Genomic DNA, 16,999 nt, shown 5'->3' with positions numbered 1-16,999 from the left:
GTGGTAGCAGGTTAATGCGTAACATAAGGCAATGGCACTATCTAAGCAGCAAATGTGTTTACAGATAACATTCTGAACTGTGCAAGTCAGGCTATGACTGCAATCATAATGACGTGGAAGATTTTATCATCGTAAACAAACACTAAATTTTAATATCAGTTAAATACACAGAGCTCTCCTTTCAACAATTATACAATGCTCTGTAGTATTCTCACATTTGAAACCTTGATGTGAAAAACATTTCTAATCTTACAGACCCTAAAAGTTGAATCTATCAAAGCTTTAATGTTATGAATGTGGCCACTGACCTTAGTGTTCGCTGCAATCCAATTTGAAGTTTCGCTATCATCATCACATTTTTTAATCCACTTTTTCAACCACTATGGAATAAAAGGCAAGAAAACATTAGGCATCTCTTAATAATGACCAATTCATTATATTAATTAAATCCAAGCAGTTAATAAATACAATGGATTCCAATTACTGCACTTCTGAAATACATGGATCGTCATCTTTTTAGAGGTCTGAAAAGGAACACAGCACTTAAGGTTATAATACAGTGCAAAATAGAACACTGATAAAAGAAACACTAAATTTGTGGTGTGGCAATCTGCAAGTTTTAAAATCAAACATACATCAATATACACAAAGGACAATCCCCACACTGAGGGCAATCGTTTATGTGTAAAACGTCAAAGTAAAAATATCCAACAGTCTATATAGTATTTTTTGGAGCGCAAAAATGAAATCAAGTTTCCGTTAAGATTATATAAATACTACAATTTTTACTTATGACATCACAGTGGGCTTACTAAACAAAGTATTAATAGCATACACCCATATTTAAACTTGTTCAATCAATGTTGTAAGGACTGCACACATTCTTGTAGTAACGAATGCTACCATAAAAAGTGGGTGTCTGTTGAAAGTAGGACGATAACTGCAACCTCCAGAATTGCATATATGAATGAAGGGATGTACACCAAGCTCAAAGCAGCAGTAACGAGGAGTATTCACCTTTCTTTGAGGTACGGCAGGATATTCACCCTTCTTTGAGGTACAGCAATTTTGAAGTTAAATATACATAAGGAGAGCAAACAAGTTTCACAACAAATTGTTTCCATGTTCAGAATCATTGCAGTTTATTTTTCTAAGTGGTAAGATTACTAGTGGGTTTTGCACTTCTGGAAGACAGCATGGCAAAATGTCAAACAGCACATTCTAGTTCATCTGTGTTAAGTACTACAGGGCTGTCAGTACACAAGAAGGAACATGAAGTGTATTATACATATCATGCTGTACAGGCACAGTTTACCCCCCCACTCAATAAAAAAATAAATAAATAAGCGGCTAGAAGAGCAATACACAAAACAAAAATGATGGTACAGAATTATATGGCTCTGATTGGAGAAAAAGAAACGTTTAAAGAACAGTTTTGTTTCTGGACAACTGCATCCAAAAATGCTCATTTGACAGTGCACATTTCAAATCAGTGCAGACTCTTGGCTCTGAACTACCTGGGTATTCCTTTATTACCACATCCTCATCTTTTACGTCTTCCTTTCCTCATTTTTAGTTCTTTTTGAACCAAAGGTACAATGTATTGTATACATTACACATGGCAAAATGTTCCCATCATCCTCTCCACTATGAGGGGAAAAACCCTTATAAAGTCTTCATAAATGTTCTTCCATTCCTGCATTACAATTCTCCCATATAAACTCCAGCTTCCTCCCTTATTCACTCCATTCACTGTATTCTAAAACAGCTTCTATGTCAGGCATATCTTGAAAAAGATGGCAAATAACATACATTCCAACTTGAACAATAATTTAAGCATCACTGCAGCCAAAGGTACACATTTTGACATATTTTTCTTACATTTCTTTACAAAAACAGCAAACTTTCTGGATCAATTGCAAGTCTTTTCTTTTCAAGCAAAGGAAACATGAACAATTTCCCATGATGCCAACACTTTGGTTCATAATCAAAACTTATCAAATGCAATCTAATTAGAGAAATATGTACACCAAATATTTTCAACTGCACTGAGTAATTATATAAAGAAACATGACTATGTCTAAGTATTTCAGCCACTGGGACCCATCTGAATTTCAAAACATTCTTTACATTTCTCCAAAAATTTCACCTGGATTATTTCTCCATTTAAGAGAATTTTATACAGATAACTAATCAGCATTTCTTAATTAGTACTGGACCATTTCTTTCTCATACCTTAAGCATAGATTGAAAGCTTTTATTTATTTATTTTTTTTGTGGCATTAATAACTAATCCTCTTCTGCAAGTTACGTCGAGAAAGTGAGTCTTACAGAAAAGAAAGAAATCATCCCAAGTCTTACAGTTAATATCCGAAAACATTATTGGCAGCAGAAAATACCTTGTAACTTTAGAACCTAAGCAAGGGGCCCATACCTGTTTACATAAGGTTATAACTTTAGAAAATCAAATGTGCACATCACTAACTTATCTAAACAAGGAAATACAGTAAACTCTCAGTTAACCGGCACCCACGGGGATTGCTAGACGCTGGATAACAGTTAGTTATGTACTCACCATAACGATCGATGTATGTGGTTCATCTCGCCTACATTCCTTACTCACGGGTTCGGAGCCGTGAATCGGCTCAGACTCGGCCAAACTTTCTAGCACGAAGTCTCTAATTGGTTGGGATAACTCGGTATCCCAGGGTGCACCTCGCCCTAGCCCTGAATCTTGTTTGCAATCATAACATTCATAACCCATACTCAAACACTGGAAGAAAATCCAGCCAGATAGGGGAACAAATCACTGACCTTGAAGGGTCCACGGAGCCAAAACTTCTTCCAATTCCTCTAGGAAGGGGGCAAGTGGGAGGGTACGTAGGAATGTAGGCGAGATGGACCACATACATCGATCATTATGGTGAGTACATAACTAACTGATGTTATGTGGTCCTATCTCGCCTACATTCCTTACTCACGGGACAGCGTCCCCAGCACCTCTATCCTGGGAGGCTCATAAGAAGATACTCCTGAGAACCGTGGAACCAAAGGAAGCCCGTCCCCTAGAAGCCACGTCCAGCTTTTAATGAGTAATAAAAGTGTTGGGAGAAGCCCAAGTTGCTGCAGCACAAATATCATCCAAGGAAAGTCTAGCATGGAAAGCTACTAACGTAGACATAGCCCTGGTAGAATGAGCCTTGACGGGAAAGGGTAAAGTTCTGTCTGCTGACGAGTAAATGAATGAAATACAGTCTCTGATCCATTTAGAAACAGTGCACTTGGAAATAGGACTACCTGCTCTGTTCTCTGAAAAGGACACAAACAACTGATCAGATTTCCTAACTTGCTTCGTCCTACATAGATAAAATCTCAGTTGTCTGTGCACATCCAACTGATGCAACCTGAACTCTGCTTTACTGGAAAAGTTCGGAAAAAACACTGGTAGCTCAATAGATTGATTAAGATTGACCGGGGATGACACCTTCGGGAGAAAAGACGGGTTAAGCCTGAGAGAGAGACTGTCCTTGTGAAAGACCAAATATGGAAGTTTAATGGACAAGGCTTGAAGTTCTGATACCCTCCTGGCCGATGTAATGGCTATCAGAAAAGCAGTCTTCCAAGATAAGAATTTTAAGTCGCAAGTGGCAGCCGGTTCAAAGGGTGGTGACGTAATAGCTTGTAGCACAAGGTTCAGGTCCCATGGCAGTACAGGCTCAGAAACTGGGGGACGAAGTAACCAAGCGCCTTTTAGAAAAGCTTTACAGAGCTTGTGGCCCATAAGAGAGGGCTCATAGGATGTTTGAAAATTGGAAATTGCGGCCAACTGTACTTTAATGGTAGCGGGCGCAGAGCCCTGACGGAACAACATGGCTAAAAAATCCAAGACCGACGGAATAGGGGCTGTGAAGGGATCCAACCCTTGGGCCTGAGCCCAAATGGAGAATCTCCTCCATTTGCTGGAATAAATCTTCCTGGTGGACGACTTATGAGAAGAAGACAAGATGTGCACCACTTCAGGAGAAAAGAAATGTAGCCTGACTAAGGATGGAACTGGAGCAGCCAGGCTGTCAACCTGAGGGTTCGCAGGGATGGATGAAGTTGTCCTGACACATAAATCAGGAGGTCCGGCACTGGGTCCAGAGTCCACGGACCGTCCAGCTCGTACCGTTGAAGAAAGGGGAACCATACTTGTCAAGGCCAGTGTGGAGCAAGAAGAATCATCCTGCTTCCCACGGATATGGCTTTCTGTATCACTCCTGGAAACTGAGGGAAAGCGTAGACCAGACCGGGGGGCCAATCATGAGCTAGAGCATCCCTGGGCGATTCCCCCTGTGGGGGGATCAGAGTGAAGTACCTGCTGCATTTGGCATTGAGGGGGCCGGCGAAGAGATCGCAGCAAGGCTGACCACTTTTTGAAGATCTGAACCGCCACTCGGTTGTTCAGGAACCACTCGTGAGGCATCAGAATAGCTCTGCTTAGCCTGTCTGTTATCACGATGGACCTCCCCGGAATGTGCGTTGCCACTAGAAACCGTTGGGAAGAAACTGCCCACTGCCACACTCGCATGGCCTCTCTGCAGAGGGGGTAAGATTTGGTTCCCCCCTGCTTGTTCAGGTACCACACCACGGACATGTTGTCCGAGTGAACTGCAATCGTTCCCAGAGGTAGAAAGTCCTGGAGTGCTCGCAACGCCAGAAACACCGCTCTCATCTCCAGAACATTGATGTGCAAGTGTACCTTGTGGTCTTGCCAGGTGCCTTGGACCGTCCTGCCTAGATAATGCCCCCCCCCCCATCTGGGAGGCGTCCGTGGTCACCGTGGCCACTGGAGACATCGGAACCAAACTCCTTCCTCTGTCCGATTGGAGGAGCGTAGCCACCAGAGGAGGTCCTGTTTGCATCGCTCCGTGAGAAGTATCAAGTGGGAAAGAGGAAGGTTTTGAAAGGACCACTGAACCAACAGGAGCCACTGTAGGATCCGCATGTGTAACCTGGCCAGGGGTACCAGCATGATGGTGGAGGCCATGGATCCCAAGAGCTGAAGAACTAACATGGCCTGAACTTTTCTGAGGGACAACAGTGCGTGGATCTGAGACTGCAACACCCTTATCCTGTCCTGTGGCAGGAAGGTGTGCATTTGAATAGAGTCTAGCTCTGCACCTATAAACACAACACGCTGTGAGGGCTGCAAGGCAGACTTTTCCCAGTTCAAAGTAATCCGTAAACGTTGGCAAAGTGAGATGGTCGTCTCCCTGCCTTGAATGAGCAGATGCCTGGTGGGGGCGGCGAGAAGCCAGTCGTCCAGATACGGAAACACCTGGAATCCCAGACGTCTCAGGTGAGCCGTAACCACTGCCAAGCACTTGGTAAACACCCTGGGGGCTGTGGTGAGACCAAAGGGCAGGGCACGAAACTAGAAGTGACTGGCTCCTAGCTGGAAGCGTAAATGATTCCTGGATGCCTTTTCCATTTTGATGTGGTAGTAGGCACCCTTGAGATCGATGGAGCACATCCATACTCCTTTCTCCAGCAGTGGAAAAATGGACTGAAGTGTGACCATTCGGAACTTGGACTTCAGAACGTAGCGATTGAGTCGACTGAGATCCAGAATGGGTCTCAGGTCCCCTGTTCTTTGCGGCACCAAAAAGAGTCGTGAGTAAGTTCCTGATCAGACATGGTCTGAGGGGACTGGTTGGATGACTCCTTTTTCTAGCAGCTTTGCCACTTCTAGTGCTGCTCGATCCCGTTGACTGGGTGGGACGTCCGGGATCCTTCTGCCTAGAAGGGGTGTCGACGCAAAGGGAATAGTGTAACCTCCGGTAACTATTCGAAGCACCCAACGATCCTGGGTGATGCTCTCCCAGGCTTCCGGATGCAACGAGATTCGGCCCCCGACTGGCTCCGGAATAGCACAGTCGGGCAACATCTCAGGAACGCAGGAAGGAAAAGCCGCGAAAGGAATCACGGTCTCCCGAGTTGCAGGGGCCCCCTCTGCCTCTAGGATGGCATCTTCCAGAATAACCCCCCCCCTCCTCTGCCTCTGGAGGGGGACTCACCTTGAGCCGTGGGAAAGGACCTCTGAGACTTTTTGAACCACATTTTTCCCCCTCTCTGAGCCTTGGGATAAGGCCTAGACGGGAGAGAAAAACGGGCCCCTACGGCAGATAGGGTCTTTCCCTCCTGTTCGCATCTGGTGAGAGTGTCTTTCACTTTGGGTCCGAAGAGAGAGGACCCATCAAAAGGAGCGTCAGTGAAGGAAGACTTAAAGGCCTCCGCAAAATGACACAGGCGCATCCAGGCTTGCCTTCTGAGAGCTACGCCTGAGCTAGCTGCCCTACTCACCCCTTCGGCTGCATAAGATATGAGCCTCATGGATGAGTTAACAATGGACCCTAGGGTGGACAACTGGGCGTTAACAGTCTGCGCTACCGCCTCAGGCATGTTACCCGTCAGAGTATCTCCTAGCTCCTTCAGGACATCTCTTTGGAGCCCAGTGAAATGACAGAGGTAATTCAACGACCGCAAGGTGAAGGTCGCCGAAGACAGGGTACGCTTCCCATACCGGTCCATACTCCTGGACTCCTTGTTAGGAGGGTGGACTGAAGAAGAAGCCTCTGCAACTTGCTGCTGAGTGGCTGCCGCCACCACGAAGGCATCTACCGAAACCCCTTTAGGAAGAAACTCTTTGCCCAGGGGAGCAGACAAGAACTTGTTTGGACGTCTGGGCACCGGTTTCACGGAATCAGGGTTCTCCCACACCCTTCGACAAATCAAATCTAGGAGTTCGTCGAAGGGTGGAGACACCCAGGAGGCAGAGGGTTGAACTCCGAAGGCCTTGAGGAATACCGGCTCCTCCTCAGAGCTGGTCTTGGAGGGCCAGTCGCCTCTCTATCTCAAAATCTCCAGGATGTTGGAGAAAGAGACATCATCGGAGGACGACTTGGGGGACCCCTATGATTCCTCGAGGTCGGTATCGGAAGTGAGTGACTCATCCTGGGAGTCTATGTGCTTCCTCTTGCACGACTTCTTACTGGGAGGCTCCTCAGGCACAGTCTCTGAGGGGCCCTCAGAAAGTAGCGGACCACTCAAGAGTGTATCCCCAGACCTTCGGGGTCCGCCGTCCATGGAGAGGGGGGCATCAGAGGCTCTAGCCGGGTGTAAGGGGACGGAGTGACCGAACCAGGTGATGTACCTGATGACCTGGCCAGGGCACTCCTCATGGCTTCGAAGGCTGGTCCCCCCGGATCCGAGGACTGACCAGTCTCCGAGACCACGATCGGAGTCGAGATTCCCCGAGCCGAAGCACCGAGAGGGAGCCTCGCAACCGACAGAAGTCCCGAGGCATCAACCTCGGGTCCGACTGAGGAAACGCAAGTGCCGAAACCAGAGGACGGAGCTGACCTGATAGGAGCCGAAGCCGGCTCAGATAGACTCGCCGAAGATATCGGACCCTACACCAGAACATCACTCTGCGTGGGGCCCTCTGGCTCTGACGACCCATGGGTGTACGGAGGAGGAACCATCGAAACAAGCATGGGAACCGGCTCCAGGGCAGACAGGGTTGGAGCCGAAAACAATTTTGCTAACACCGGCGACTGTAGGAGCCTCTGAACCACCCTATCCACATCCAAATCAGACAGCCTAGAGGATTTGGAAGAAATAGAGGGAGATCTAGATCGCCCGACTGGAGACTCATGCCTGACACTGGGTGACCTGCTCCGAAGAGGTTCCAATAACATCGGAGCCGAGGTCGACCCCAGTACAACAGATACCTCCTGCGGCCCCGAGGACAATGGAGCCGAGGAGGTAGTATCCATATCCGAGTCCTTCTCCTTCGGCCCCGAGGGCAATGGAGCCAAGGAGGATGTAGTGTCCATGTCCGAGACCTTCTCCTTCGGCCCAGAGGCGGAGGAGCCGAGGAGGAAGTATCCAATTTACAAATCTTCTCCAATGGCTCCGAAGAAGCAGACGGAGACGGAGATCTTCTCTTGGCCTTAGGAGGCTTAGACTTGGTACTAGAAGGTGGGGACGACTCCAAGGCCTCTTCAAAGGAGGGCTTGATCAGACCCTTCAAAATCAGTTTGTTTTTACGTTCCTGCAGTACCCTAGGGCTAAACACATGACAGAAACTGCAGGACTCCTGCAAATGAATAGCACCAAGACAATACACACAGATAGAGTGCTCATCTGTGATGGACATTTTACGGCCACATTTAGTACACTTCTTAAACCCAGAGGGTTTATGTTCCTTCAATTCTTTCGATTTGGCAAGCAAGCGCGCCACACACAACCGACAGAATCAAACACTAAAGGGGGGCGGCGGGCAAACACTTGACAGGACAAGGAAACTCTAACTTAAACGCTTCCTAAAACAATTGTTAACCACTAACACAACAGCAAAACACAACCAGAAGGACACAGGAGAGGACTAGATCCTCTAACTTAAACAGGCCTAGCCTGCAAAACAGTAGGGATACCACAAACAACTAACTCTCAACCTCACACAACAACTAATCAAGCACGAAAAGTAGCTATGAAAATAGCTTTTGACAAAGGGAGACTGCTAAAATACTAAAAGTATTTTAAAGGTATTTAAAATGGTACTTAGCCAGAGCCAAGCGAGACCGTGTCCTAACTCTACGAGCGGCAAACGAGATCTGGGGCTAGGGCAAGGTGCACCCTGGGATACCGGGTTAGCCCAGCCAATTAGAGACTTTGTGCTCGAAAGTTTGGCCGAGTCGGGAACCCATGAGTACGGAATGTAGGCGAGATAGGACCACATAACATCTGTAGTTTCTGGCTGCTTGAGAGTTACTATTTAAAATAGGCCTGACTAATACTGTACCCTATACTATTTGTTTGGTTTGACTTGTTCTCAGGTTGGGAAGAGAGGGAATTTATTCCCATCTTCCTTTTTAAAACTCTAGAAATGTAAGGTATGTCTGTGCTGGGGGGGATACAGAAAGTGCAATACATGAAAATTGTACTGTATTTGTTCGAAAAATTTTTTGCCGGTTGCTTGAATTCCAGTTAACTGAGAGTCAGCTGTATCTATAATTCACTTTTTAAGTATAAATGACCAGAAAATTACCATTAACAAATTTTATCAAAGTTAAAGAAACACATCGTCATCACTTAATGCTGTGGGACCTGGAGCTGCCAAAGTCTCCCTCCAGAGACATCACTGAACTTCAGGGGGAACCTCCCCCTCCATAAAAAAGTTTGTAACAATTCTTATTTCTTATGACCAATTACAAACCAGTGGGCAGACTATAACCAACAGATAAAAGTTCAATACAACCACATTAAATATAAATAGAGAAAAATATTTTGGTGATCATTTTTTTTTCTTTCTGTAAACAATCCTAAAAAAAATATAGTGAACACTTATAAGTTAATGTATTTCAGACCACAATTTTGAGACCAATGGAAGCTCATTTACATTAGAGAATGGGCGACCTGTACATCGTCACTCTGACTGGAGAACAAACTTTCTGCATCAGGGTGTTAATGTGCAGCTACCCTCCAATGAAAAAACAGCCTGCCACTTCACAGTAGCATATAAAGCTGCCATGGAGCTCTAACTGTAAGAAAGCTAATGACTGTCATTATTTATGCTTGCTAAACAGTGCTTTTGCATTTTGGCAAATGTAAAATTAAACAGATACTTAAAAAAATAAAGTGTGTGTGTGTTTATGTTTGTCCCTGCATGTGCGAATGAATGCATGCTTACACGAATGACAGCGTAAAGTGAGTGAGAGATCGCACAATGGCTACAACAGTCGAAAGTTTTCCTTTAAAATTAAGAGTTACTGCATATATCTCAACCTCTTGGCTGAAAATATATGGATAAAGCCTAAAAAGTACAGTTGTGTACACTTACCATGTAGATGTTCGAGTGTATTCACTGTTGCAGTCATTACATTTGGGTTATCTGATTGCAGGTAGCCCTCAGTCAGCCTGATAAAGTCTTGGGTCCTGTGTCGGTTGCTGTCTCCTTCTGTGACGCCAGGTCGTCAGGCGTATAAAACATGCAGCCCGACGTCATTGCATCAGTTTTTCTTGCCCCAGATGTCAGGTGCCCCACTAATGGGAAGCAATTAAATCTATAAATATACAAGGTTATACCACAAACAAAAAAGCAAATACACCAAAAAGCTTTTAAGCATTGAAAAGGAGAGAAGAGGTATAGCCAAACGAAGTCAGGGGGCTGGAGGGAGGGTAACCAGGACTGCAAGAGTGAATACACTCGAACATCTACATTTATGGTAAGTGTACACAAAGCACAGTTGTGTACACTTACCATAAATGTAGATGTTCGAGTGTATTTCACTGTTGCAGTCATTACATTTGGGTAGATTCCCAAAGCTAAGGATGGAAGGAGGAATTTAGATAGCATTAGGACCAGCTATAAGACCCTGCAAAACTGCAGGGGCAAAGCCAGCTCTGGATTTAGAGAAAATTGGCAAATGGTAATGCTTGGTGAACGTATGTACAGAATTCCAGGTAACAGCTTCTAGGATGTCCCTGGTAGGTACACCTCTGAAAAAGGCTGTAGAGGTAGATGCAGCCCTGGTTGAGTGGGATCTGATCCCCTGTGGGATAGGTTTCCATGGTGCTTATAACAGAAGTGAATGCAATGACCTAACCATTTGGAGACAGCTTGCTTTGAAATAGCCTTCCGCTCTGTCCCTGCAGCAAATGCCACCAGCAATTGTTCGGATTTCCTTTGAGGCTTAGACCTGTCCAAGTAGAATCTAAGTTGTCTGTGCACATCTAAGGAGTGCAGTATCCGTTTCCCTTTGTTCTGTGTATTAGAAAAGAAGGTAGGCAAATGAATGGACAGATTAAATGCCACACTGGATACCACCTTTGGCATGAAAGAGGGATTGGTCCTGAGGGACACCCTGTCTGCATGAAAGATGATGAAAGGCTCCACTACCATAAGGGCCTGTAATTCAGATACCCTTCTTGCTGAAGTGATGGCTAAAAGGGAAGCTGTTTTCCAAGAAAGGAATTTTAAATCTGCAGTAGCAGCTGGCTCGAAAGGAGGAAGGGTGAGTTTCTCCAATACAAAGTTAAGGTCCCAGGCTGGAGTTGGAGCTCTCCTGGGTGGTCTTACATTTGTTGGCCCCTCTGAGCAACTGCTTGAGCAGTGGAAGAGAGAAGAGGGGAGGGGTTCTGTGTTATAATGAGCTGAAATGGCTGAGGTGTGAATTTTTACTGAGGAAAAAGACAGGCCCTTGTGAAGCATCTCAATTAGGTACTGCAAAATCTGAAGTAAATTGGGCACTGCTGTGCTCATCCCTTGAGATTTGGTTCCAGGCACAGAATATTTTCCATTTTTCAGCATAAGATTTTCTAGTACTAGGCCTCCTTGCCTCTAAAATGACATCCATCACTGGTTTACTGAGGGATGGTAAAGGAGAGCTTAGGTAATTAGCCAGGCTGCTAGGTTCAGTGTTTGAAGCTGAGGTTGCAGAATCTCGTTCTCCTGCTGAGACAGCAGGGTAGGAGTCTGAGGCATGTGCCATGGGGCCAATAGTGACACAGTGCACAGGAGGGGGTACACCAGTGTTGGCGTGGCCAGGCTGGTGCAAACAAAATCATTGTTGGTTTCTTTTGTTTGATCTTTAGAAGTACTTTGGAGAGCAGAGGAGGAAAGGCATAAACTGATAGGTTTTTCCAGCTGAAGGACAGAGCATCCACTTTCCAAGCTTGTCTGTGGGGAGTCCTTGCACAAAATTTTTCCAACTGATAGTTCTGGGGGAAGGCAAAACGGTCTATATCTGGGCTCCCCCCATTTTCTTGTCAACATGTTGAAAATCCTTGGGTCCAGTTTCCACTCATGTGGGTCCATGAGGCTTCTGCTTAGTCCATCTGCCAGTGTATTTAGTTTTCCTGGCAGGAATTGAGCTTGTAAATGTCCTTGGTAGCTCAAGGCTGTGTTCCACAATGCCATGCCTAGTCTGCAGAGGGGTAAGAATGTGTATCCCCCTGCTTGTTTATGTACCACATAACAGTGGTGTTGTCCGTCTTTACCATTAATTGTCCTGGAAGAATGTGGTCCTTGAAGGCTGTCAGAGCATTCTGTACAGCTAACATTTCTTTATGATTGACGTGAAGGTGCATTTGATTTGGGTTCCATTTGCCCTGAATGTACTTCCCTGCCAAGTGCCCCCCCCCCCAAGCATAGTCTGATGCGTCTGTTGTTAGGGTTTGGGCGGCAGGAGGTAGTGTGAATGGTAGTCCCTTGTTTTGGTGGCAGGCCTCTGCCCACCAAAGGAGATCTAGGCGTAGACAAGGAACGACAGGAATCACTGCTTCTAGATCATGAGAATGTTGACACCATAGGCTTTTTAGATACCACTGTAGTTTCCTCATATGCAGTCCTGCATATGGAATCAGAAGAAAGCAGGAGGCCATGAACCTCAAGGCTTGTAGTATTTGCCTTGCAGATAGCAGGGTTTTTGTGACCACTTGTTTGAAGTAGGTTGTCAAGTGAATTTGTTTCTCTGGCATGAGGAAAGCCATCTGGGAAGTTGTATTCAAACTTGCTCCCAGGAATATAATTTGTTGACAGGGTACCAGGTGTGATTTCTTTTCATTTATGGTGTACCCCAGACAAGTTAGCACACACTGTACAAAAGCCAGATGATTCAAAAGTATGCCCTGGTTTTCTGCCTGAATTAGACAATCCAGGTATTGGTATATTTGAATATTTCTTTGCCTTCAAAATGCAATGACTGGAGCTAGGTACTTTGTGAGTACCCTGGGCACAGTAGATAAGCAAAGGGCAGTGCAGAGAACTGATAGTGCGTGTAGCCTGCTTTGAAGCATAGGTATCTTCTGCAAGATTCCCTGATTGGGATGTGCAGGTATGCTTCCTTTAAATTTAGTGTTGCCAACCAGGCATCTTTGCTAAGCATAGGAAGCAACTGGTGAAGAGTCAGCATCTTGAATTTTGGAATCACCAAAAAGGTGTTTAGAGTAGGCAGGTCCAGGATAGGATGCCATTAATTGTCTTTTCTGGGTACCAGGAAAAATCTCGAGTAGAAACCTTGTCCCTTTTTCTCTTCTGGTACCAGCTGAATAGCCCCCTATGCTTGAGAGAGAGAGTACTTGCTTTTGGGCCTCTGACCATTGCTTTGGAGGTAGATCTGGCCAACCGCTTGGAACTGGTGACGTGTGGAAGTGAAATCTGAATCCTTGGGACACTAATTAAAACCCATTTGTCCTGGGTAATGAGTCCCCAGTTCTTTGCATGAAGTGCAATCTTTCCCCCCAAAGGGGCAGTCAGTTGAGAAGTACTTGGAAGTTTTAAAAAGAAGTCATTGAGACAGTTTACCATAGGGGTGAGTTTTATTACTCCCAAATTTGAAAGTGGAGGCCCCCCACTGCTTAGTCCTGTGCGTCCCCTGGGACTGAAGCCTGGGTGCTCTGCTGGATCTGGGTTTGGACTGAGAGGGTCTGGAAGAGGCAGGAAAGGACCAATTCTTAGAAGGCCAATGCCAACTAAATCTTGGAGCTTGTACTTGTAAAAATTCTTCAACAGTTTGCATAGATTTAGCTTTTTCCTCCATCATTTTAAGAACTTCTTCTGCCTTGTTGCCAAACAGGTGGCCCTGATTTAAGGTAGCATCCAGTAATTTCACTTTAACATGATCTGGCAAGGATTGCTCCTTAAGCCAAGCATGCCTTCTAAGTACAGACCCAGTAACTGCAGCCCTGTAAGATGCCTCTAGTGAATCAAAACCACATTGCAATGTATGTTTACCAGTTTGTTCAGCAGAATGCATAAAATCCTGTAAATCCTTATTTTCAGCACAATCAGGAGTCAACATCATTTTCTGTTTAAGCAATCCAATAATACGCAGCTGATACTTTAACATATGAAACTGGCAATTCAAGGCCCTAATAGCCAAAGCTGTAGAAGTGTATACCTTCATACCCTATCTATCCAGCGCCCTGGAGTCTCTATCAGAGGGGGTAGGATTTTTGGCAGTAGTAACTTTAATGCCCTTGGGTCCCTGTGAAATGGTTTCAGGATCCGCAGTTGGATTTTTGAAAACGAACTTGTGAGAGTCAGGAACCCTGTAATATCTATCAGGTTTTCTGGAAGCAGGAGGTAGAGAGTCAATGGCCACGCTAGAATCTGAAAAGGCATCATCAACAATGTCCAGTACAGGAGGTATAGCTAAAGCCTGTGCTGGGGCAGGAGTAAGAAATCCCTAAGCCTCTTTTTAGAATCAGAGAAATCCTGACTTCCCCAATGAAAAAGCTCCCTGAGAGTATGCAAGGTTTCAACAAAACAGAAATCCTCTGGAGGGGGGGGGGGGGAGCAGAGGGAATAGAATCCTCAGCATCACAATCCTCATAGGTAGATAAGGGTAAATCCTGGTCATCAGAGGTAACAAATTTCAGAATCCTGGCCAGAAGTACCATAAGCAAACTCAGTCCTAGGTCTCTTAGAGGGGGAAAGCTGGCTTCCCCTGATTAAAGTAATAAAGTCTTCAGTCATTCTTATAATTTGTTCTTTAGGCATAGAGGCGTGACCATGCGGTCTGGGCACCGGTTTTCTAGGCATGGTTCGAGTTTTAAGCCTTGAAGAAGATGGCGCTAGTTTAATATGCAAGTCAGTAGGCCTGAATGCACCCTCAAAAGCCGGTGCCGGCACAGCGGCTCCGGACCCATCCAAGGTAGAGACATCTGCAGGTTCCACAGTTGAAGCATCTCACGGCATACCTGACTCCGAATGGGTCTCAGTAGAGGCCTGCGAATCTGAAGTAGCGGGTATCAGGGGCTGCGAAAGCGCCTCACTGAGTACCGGCGAACTGGGCAGCCTTGTCTCTGTCTTTATCTTTGCGTTTCTTCAGAATGTCGGTAGTCAGATGGCTTACCGAAGACATATCAGGATAATTGAATTGAGCACCAAAAAATTTATAAGCGCAAATATACCGACGACGGATAGTTCTTGGTTTAAATAAGGCACAAAACCGACAACGAGGTACGTCGTGGTCAGGGCCTAGGCAAGGAATACAATACAAATGAAAATCTTTATGAGGTATTTGCTTTCCACAAGAAATGCAATTATTTACTTTTACTGACATCGGTTTAGAGCAAGAAAAAGTTTCCCCTACGGAGTACTTAGCTTTTAGTTGAAGACTTCGGTTCTGAAACACAAAAATGAAAATTTCAGCAGTCGGCCGACCGGCACTTGCGAACTGCTTCTGCTTCGGGTACAGCACGGCAAGAAAGACTGGTGTAATGACATCGGCTGCATGTTTTATACCCTTGATGACCTAACGTCACGGAAGAAGTGACAGCAACCGACGTAGGACCCAAGACTTTGTTAATCAGGACAACTGAGGGCTACCTGCAAGCAGATAACCCAAATGTAATGACTGCAACAGTGAAACATGAAGAGCATCAATGGAGAGACAAAGGCACAAAAATTACAACAGATTTTAAATACTGCTCTGATAAAATTAGATAATTACTAGAATAGGATTTGTTTTAGCATGCATTTTTTGAAGGACATGAAGTCAAACTCAAATTTATGTCATCAATTAGTGACTTCAAAGATAAAGAGTTGTGTAAAATCTTACCATAACCATAGATGTCCTTCTCTTCCATGTTGCAGCATTCTGTACATATAGGTTTTCTCCTCTTGCTACCCTAACGTCCAGCCAGTATACAAAAGATTTCAGTCACTGTATGGTGTGTGTGGGACGTCTGACATGGCTAGCACAGCATGGGCCATAAAAGTGACATCGGATACACCAGACCTCAGAACAGACTGCCCCCAGTCAGAACGAGTCCTTATAAGGGCAATGCCAGTCCTGTGCCATCCAAAAAGGGAATTGTCATTTAACAGGAGGGGTAGGTGGGCTGGGAAGAATACTGCAACATGGAAGAGGAGGACATCTATGGTTATGATAAGAGTTTAAAGAAATTTTCCATGTCCTTCTATTCACATGTTGCAGTATTCTGCACATATGGGTGAGTGCCAAAGCTCACTGTGAGGAAGGGGGAGTTGGCCTAGTAGAATTCTCCAGGAATCCATGGAGGATAGGCTCTGGTAAATCCAGCTCTGGCCCTAGTAATGTGATCTAACTTGTAATGTTTGGTGAAGGTATGCAGGGAAGACCAAGTGGCTGCTTCAAGTATAGTGGAAGTGTCCAAACCCCTAAAGAAAGCCCCAGAAGAGGCCATTGCCCTAGTTGAGTGTGCTTTGATAGTACATTGCAGGGATTTCTTGTGGTGTTTGTAGCAAAAGGTAACAAGCTTTGGAAATCCATGTTGAAATTGTTTTAGATACTGCTTTTCCTAGGGCCCGGAGGTGGAAGGAGATAAACAGTTGGCCAGCCTGTTTGCTGGACCTGGTTTTGTGCAGATAAAATCCAAGTTGTCTGTGCACATCCAGGGAATGAAGTACTCTCTCACAGTCTCCCTGTGGCTTGGGGAAAAAGGTGGGTAGGTGGACAGCTTGGTTTAAAGAAAGGTCAATAACCACATTGGACATGAAGGAAGGGTTAGTTCTAAGAGTTACCCTCTGTCTGTGTGGAATACAAGGAAGGGTGGAATAGCCATGAGGGCTTGCAATTCTGACACACTTCTAGCTGAGGTCAAGGCCACAAGGAGGACAGTCTTCCTTGTGCAATGTTTTAGGAAAGCTTTGGCAGCTGGCTCGAATGGGGGTAGTGTGAGCTTCTCTAAAACATAGTTCAGGTCTCATGGAGGGGGAGAGGACTTCCTTGGTTGCCTGAGGTGAAGTACCCTCTTAAGGAACAGCTTTGCAGGTAGTCTGGAAGCTAAGGGGGGATCCAAAGGAAGACATGCAGAAAAGTACAGTTGTGTACCTACCATAAATGTAGATGTTAGAGTATATTCACTGTTGCAGTCATTACTCTTGGGTTATCCTGCTGGCAGGCTACCCTCAGTCGGCCAGAATTCCAAAGTCTAGGTCCGGCATCGGTTGCTGTTGCCTCTTCCC

At 45.4% G+C, this 16,999-nt stretch overlaps 1 protein-coding gene across 2 annotated transcripts in view; it reads right to left on the bottom strand.

Moving 5' to 3' along the window:
- The window catches only part of ARIH1 (ariadne RBR E3 ubiquitin protein ligase 1), a 2,944,219-nt gene that overhangs the window by 1,000,654 nt on the left and 1,926,566 nt on the right, over positions 1 to 16,999 (bottom strand). For both annotated transcript variants that reach the window (XM_044077451.1, XM_044077453.1), the window contains exon 9: positions 309 to 380. In XM_044077451.1, coding sequence (XP_043933386.1) covers positions 309 to 380 — 72 coding nt within the window. The remainder of the gene's footprint in view (positions 1 to 308; positions 381 to 16,999) is intronic.

This window comes from Protopterus annectens, chromosome 7.part0 (assembly GCF_019279795.1).
Source record: "Protopterus annectens isolate FY-2018-M chromosome 7.part0, PAN1.0, whole genome shotgun sequence".
Taxonomy (NCBI): domain Eukaryota; kingdom Metazoa; phylum Chordata; order Ceratodontiformes; family Protopteridae; genus Protopterus; species Protopterus annectens.
This window is presented reverse-complemented; position numbering and strand designations above follow the sequence as displayed.